The sequence below is a fragment of the Cololabis saira genome, chromosome 8 (genome assembly GCF_033807715.1).
Source record: "Cololabis saira isolate AMF1-May2022 chromosome 8, fColSai1.1, whole genome shotgun sequence".
NCBI lineage: Eukaryota > Metazoa > Chordata > Actinopteri > Beloniformes > Belonidae > Cololabis > Cololabis saira.
This window is the reverse complement of record NC_084594.1, coordinates 21,958,760-21,964,703: the sequence shown is the minus strand read 5'-3', so window position 1 is coordinate 21,964,703 and position 5,944 is coordinate 21,958,760. Positions and strand designations below refer to the sequence as shown.

Here is a 5,944-nt window from a genome sequence, read left to right as displayed (position 1 = left end):
TCATAAGACTAGTTTTTTAATTAAGCTTTTTACCTTTTTGTATTTCAATATGACATTAAACTTCTTTAATAAAATGTTCTCTGAGGTAATCCAAGTTGGTTATTTTTATTATAAATGTATGCGTGTGTGTGTAAACCTGAAAGTGAAGTGATTGACAGATTGGTTTAAATTTTCCTTGTTAACCAGGTGCATCGGGACTAAATAAAAGTTCAGTCTTTTGGGTTTTCTTTGATTTTCATGTGATAATAAATATTTGATTTCGTTAAACTGCAGGGAAAAAGTAAAAATACTTGACATTTGTTTTATTAGATTAAAAAAAGTATATATGCAATTTAAAAAAACAACAACATTTAATTAGGTACATTGGCTCTGAGAATTTTGACATCATCAGCGGGGCGATCTTGACTGTTTGTCTCCACCATCCCAACACGGTTCAGCACTCCCATCCCCTGGTACACTCTTCCAAAAATAGTGTGCTTTCCATCTAACCACTGAGTGGGTCCAAGAGTGAGGAAGAATTGACTTCCGTTGGTGTCTGGTCCTGCATTGGCCATCGCCAGAATTCCAGCTCCTACAACAAACGTAATTCTGACTGTTAAATCCAACACAACCAAGTATCATCCACATGTTTTTCACCAACACTGTACTCAAGCTTCAAGCAAGAAACAACTCCTGGGTGTGTAAATAAAAATATAACTATGAATACATTTTCAGTTACCTGTGAATTTCAGCTCTGGGTGCAGCTCATCTTCAAACTGTTTGCCATATATGGATGCGCCACCTCTACCTATTAGAACAGGGATCACAAATGTTTTTTATGCTCCGACAGTGTTCAGCATCTATTTTACACAGGAGACTGATGATATGCCAGTCAGAAGATGTTACATATTAAATTAAAAATGAAGACGACTTTAACAAAGAATTTGATCATATCAACATCTTATGTCATGCATACTTGTGTGATAGATAGAAATAACGAAATATCCCGAGCTCATGATGAAAAACTATACACAGCTACAAGCATTTTGACCTAAAATCTGAGTACTAATAATAGTTATTGCAAAACTACCATAGACATTTACATCGTAATACACCTTGACTGTGCATGGTAGCATTTCTAAACGGATAAAGCTGCTGCTGCTTCACACCTGAAAATACATCAGGGTTATGTTATTTATTTTGGAGAACTATCAGAGAAAAAAATGATCTCTTAATTGATATCAACCAGAGAGAGAGAGAGAGACAGATGGAGCTCAGAGATTTATTTGAATTTTGTTTATAAATAATTAATTAGTAGCTGTAAGGCAGCGTGGTGGCTTCGTGGTTAGCAGTGTGCCTAGGAGCAAAACGGTACTTGGTTCAACTCCAGGGCCTGGCAGGAAACCAGGTGTTTATCCCACCATTTAGTAACCTTAACCAGTCCACTTACTGTGTGTGTGTGTGTGTGTGTGTGTGTGTGTGTGTGTGTGTGTGGGCGTGTGAGTGTGTGCACATGTATATGAGTGTGTGTGAGTGAGTGTGTGTGTACGCGTGGGGGGTGGGGTCGTATGGAATGTTTTAAACTGTGTTTTTTATTGTTATTTTATTCTGCATGTAAAGCACCATGTGTTGCATTTTATATTGTATGATTTGGTGCTATACAAATAAATAAAGTTTAAGTTTAAGTTTAGCACTCAGGTTACGTGATCAACAAATCCCTCTGCCCACAGTTAAGACTACCCTCGGAGGTCGTGAGATCAGCTCGACACGCAACCTGCATGTGCATGTGCATGTGCAATGTAAAAAGGACAGGTGACACACTAGATCCGCGCATTAAACGCAGGGTATCCTCCAATGTGAAACGGCTTTTATGTGTGGATTTGTGTGGACAAATGACAGCTGTATTAAAAAGTTAATACACTGACAAATACAAAAATACTACTTGAAGAGGAAAAAATAAAAATAAGAAGTGTGGGCATAGTAGTTATGAACATTGACATTGTAGCAAGGGAAGTGAGCACAGTGTGAGGTGGAATTTCTATCCACTTAAGACCATTAGTGTCTAGACCTCAATGCCTGACTGCAAGACATAAAAGGTCTTTCATTTGAGCCGCACTTGCTGAGCTGTCAAAACCCCTGGCCCTACTGCTTCACAAATCAATGTTGCACCACAAGTCACAGAAATATGTTATACAAAGGATAGAATGTCCTGAAGCTATCAGTGTTGGGTGTAAAAACAGAACCAGAGACAGGAATAAAACATGTATGGTGTGACAGGAGCTCAGAGCACTCAATCACATTACATTTAGAGTCATATATTGCATATCTGCTATTTAAATGTAGTGCCAGAGAGGATGTGGTTATTAAATATAAGGTTATGAACTTCTGAGAACAATATTTCCCACTGTCTTTTTCCTGATTTGCTATGTACATTTGCAGCACTTGCCAGCATTAATAATGTTGTGAAGAAAAGCCTACAGGTTTTCCCTGAAGTGAAGGTATCCCTATCAAATATGTTTCCAGGAACATCCAGATGTGTGTTTTTTGTGATGAAGATACCCAAAGTTTTCACATTTTTTAAATTAATTTAGTTCGCCATTGAGCCTGCAATAACTTTAGCTAAAGATAATGAACTTAAACTGTAAAGAGAAGGTGGGTGAGTGATTGAGAAGGAGAAGAGAAACAAAGTGTGAGGACGTTGGAAAGGACGTTACTCTCGAGAAATATTGATGGTCAGCTAACGTTACGCATTACATCGGCAGCTTAAGTTACTTGGGCCCAATGCCAAGTCAGTGACCGCAACTTGAGTAAACTAATTGATGGCATTAAGCTGTGAACTGTGAGTGACTTTTCAACAATGAATAGGATAAGACATTTAATAATATATCATACACGAAGAGAAACAATGTTATTGCTGTTTCTATTTGTAGGTGAAGACTGACTTGAGAAAAAGGTTGCAGGGGGATCACCTTGCAGTTTTATGCTGCTGAGCATCAACGGGCCACCTGTTGAAGAATTTCCATACAACCGAGCCTCAGAGCTCTTTTACAAAAAACTCCAGAAAAATCCAAGGTTCTGATGTTCCAATGAGCCTGGGTGCAAACTTTGCCACTGATTCTAAGTCAAGGAATTATTAATGTTTTTATTTATTTTATTGTTTTATTTAATTAGGTTTTAGATTAACATCCAACCTTGAAAACGCCATTTTCAACAGGTCATTCAATAAATAGTTTGTAACAGTAAAATCTGGAGTTGAGTGTCATTACTTTACACCACAACGACTCCGGAGATAGATACATATATATATATTAAATATTAAACGTATTAATTTTACTCATATATATATATATATATATATATATATATATAAGTAAAATTAATACGTTTAATTTTACTTATATATATATATATATATATATATATATATATATATATATATATATACATAGTAAATATAAGTAAAGTAAGTAAAATTAATACGTTTAATGCATGTATTCAGATAAGAAAAGGGGCAAATTCGGTTCAGGACCTGACATTTCTTTGATATTAAAGGTGTGTGACTGTGTTTGACACCACATTCACTGCAGTAGCTTATATTTACTGCAGCAGTTTATAACCGCTGCAGTATTTACTACCATGCCATGTGACACATGTGGCATGCCACCCCAACTGCACTGCAGCACACACATGAACACACATGTTATAGGCACAGACAGACAGATAGAAAATAACTGGTACATGGTTAGATATATCTAAGTAGACCAGAATGTATTTTAACAGTCAGACATTTACAACTTCAACAGCCAAGTTATATTGCACGTACTAATTTACATCAGCAGATGGTGTAATCATACTATTTAAAACATATTTGATTCTGAACATAGTTTAAGGTCAGATTCAACTATAAATAACTATGACTGTAACATTTGTGTTATACACTTAAATGCTTATCTATCATTTTGCAGCCTCATCTTTTTAAAAGCAAAGAAAAGCTTGAGCACAAAAGAAGATGAGCCGATTACACGAGTTGGTATGTACAACCAAGGAGTAGGTGGAAGTTAAGGGGGAAAAAAATAAAGCCTGTTTTTTTTTTTTTGAGTGGTGGCACTTTAAAGTAAAACAATATGGATAAGTGTTGCAGTGCAATAACCTTGTTGGGACTAATGAGTACCAAAGCCCTGTCCTATATGGCAGACCATCATTTCTGAGATCCAGGTAAGAGTTTGAGCTAAGGTGGGAATCGAGATTAGACCAAGGTTGGAGTCAATCATAAATGTAATGGTTCAGGTTAGATACTGGGTTTGGGTTGGACTGTTCAAAGGGAATAGAAGTCAATGCAATTCTAATGAGGATAAAGCAAACCTTGTGTTGTGATTGTAGGGGAAAAAAGGTGTCATTCATAGTTGTAGCAACATTGATTATACATGGCATGTATACCTGTATCATATAAGGAAATAAACCCACCTGTTCCCGTAGGATCTCCACCTTGCACCATGAAATCTTTGATTATCCTGTGAAACTTGGTATCATTGTAGTAACCTCTTCTGGCGAGCTCTGCGAAGTTCTTGCAGGTTGTCGGTGCATGATTCCAGTAGAGCTCCAACACTATTGTCCCCATCCTGGAATAAATAACACAGAACACGGGGTCCACTTGGGCTTTTATGGTAAGTATCAAAGGTGAAGTGATTTACTTATTCGTTGCAAGTTAAAAAGAAAATATAAAACCAATAACATTTCTATATTATTGGTTTCATCACATTTATTTATACCCAGTACTCGAGTTGAGGGGGGATGAGGGGCGATGGCATCCCCCCCTGCAATAAAAACGGTCAAAATCATCCCCCCTGTAAAACTGCCATCCCCTTTCCATTCCCTATGTCATTTCATCAATGAATGTGGTTTTACTGCTATTTCAACATTTAGAGTCATCACCAGAAAAATAACTATTATGACAATTTTCACCTGTTTCAAGTAAATTTTCACTTGAAATAAGTAGGACAATCTGCTAGTGGGATTTATCCTACAAGCAAACAAATCTTGTTCCACTGGCAGATTTTTACTGCTTATTTCAAGTGAAAATCTACTTGAAACCGGTGAAAATTGTAGTTTTTTTCAAGTGATGAGTCTTGTTTTAAGTGTAATAAGATTTTTTTACTAAAATGAGACATTTTAACTAGAAACAAGACAAATATTCTTGTTAAGATTTTGAGTTTTTGCAGTGATCCATTTTACTTATCCTGTGAAGGACAGAGTCATATTGATAAGTTCATAAAACTGTTTTTTATTTTTGTGTTTTGATGTATTTGATGTAAGCCCAGTGGATATTTCAAGCTTACAGAAGGCTGCATTTAACTGCTGCTATGTCATTCCTGCAGTATTTCTGCAGGTGTTTTGGTCACTGCTATTATTTGTAATATATTATATTATTTGTAATCAGCACAAATTATCTGTCCCTATATGATAAAATCCACCATCCCCCCTGATTTTTTTTTTTACTACTCGAGTACTGTTTATACCCCCCTAGCCGGCTCCCATCACTTAGCTGAGAGCTAGCAGACTTTGCCTCTAATGTTATTTTTTATTGAGAACTTACGTCGTGTCCAAAGCTACAGTGGGTGGCTGCCATGTGTCTGGAGGGATCCCGGACATTATCAGGCTAAACGGAAACGTTCACAGCAACTAAAACAAATTGATTTTGACAAGGAAACACGCGACTTTTCTCCGCAGAAAATCATGGATGTATTATATAACTGGATACCGGATCGAAAATGGCCGCCCATTCATTTCAATGGAGTTTGCTCACCCAGCGCATCCGCCGAAAAAATTTCTGACTTCCTGGTTTACTTCCTGGTACACGGGCCCATAGAGCATGCGCAGTTGAGTCACCTCCCATGATGCTCTGGGGCCTCCCATCATGCCCCGGGGCAATGTGAACGAGCGCTGCGCGCTCTGGACAAGCGCTGCG

At 37.3% G+C, this 5,944-nt stretch overlaps 1 protein-coding gene across 1 annotated transcript; it reads right to left on the bottom strand.

Annotated features, from left to right (window-relative positions):
• Window positions 1–287: 287 nt before the first annotated feature.
• ppil1 (peptidylprolyl isomerase (cyclophilin)-like 1) lies at window positions 288–5,711 on the bottom strand. The gene is made up of 4 exons (XM_061728514.1): window positions 5,573–5,711; window positions 4,444–4,598; window positions 719–787; window positions 288–571 (listed from the first exon to the last, which is right to left on the bottom strand). The coding sequence occupies exons 1-4, from the start codon at window positions 5,626–5,628 to the stop codon at window positions 351–353; spliced, it is 501 nt and encodes a 166-aa protein (XP_061584498.1). The 5' UTR covers window positions 5,629–5,711; the 3' UTR covers window positions 288–350.
• Window positions 5,712–5,944: the final 233 nt, after the last annotated feature.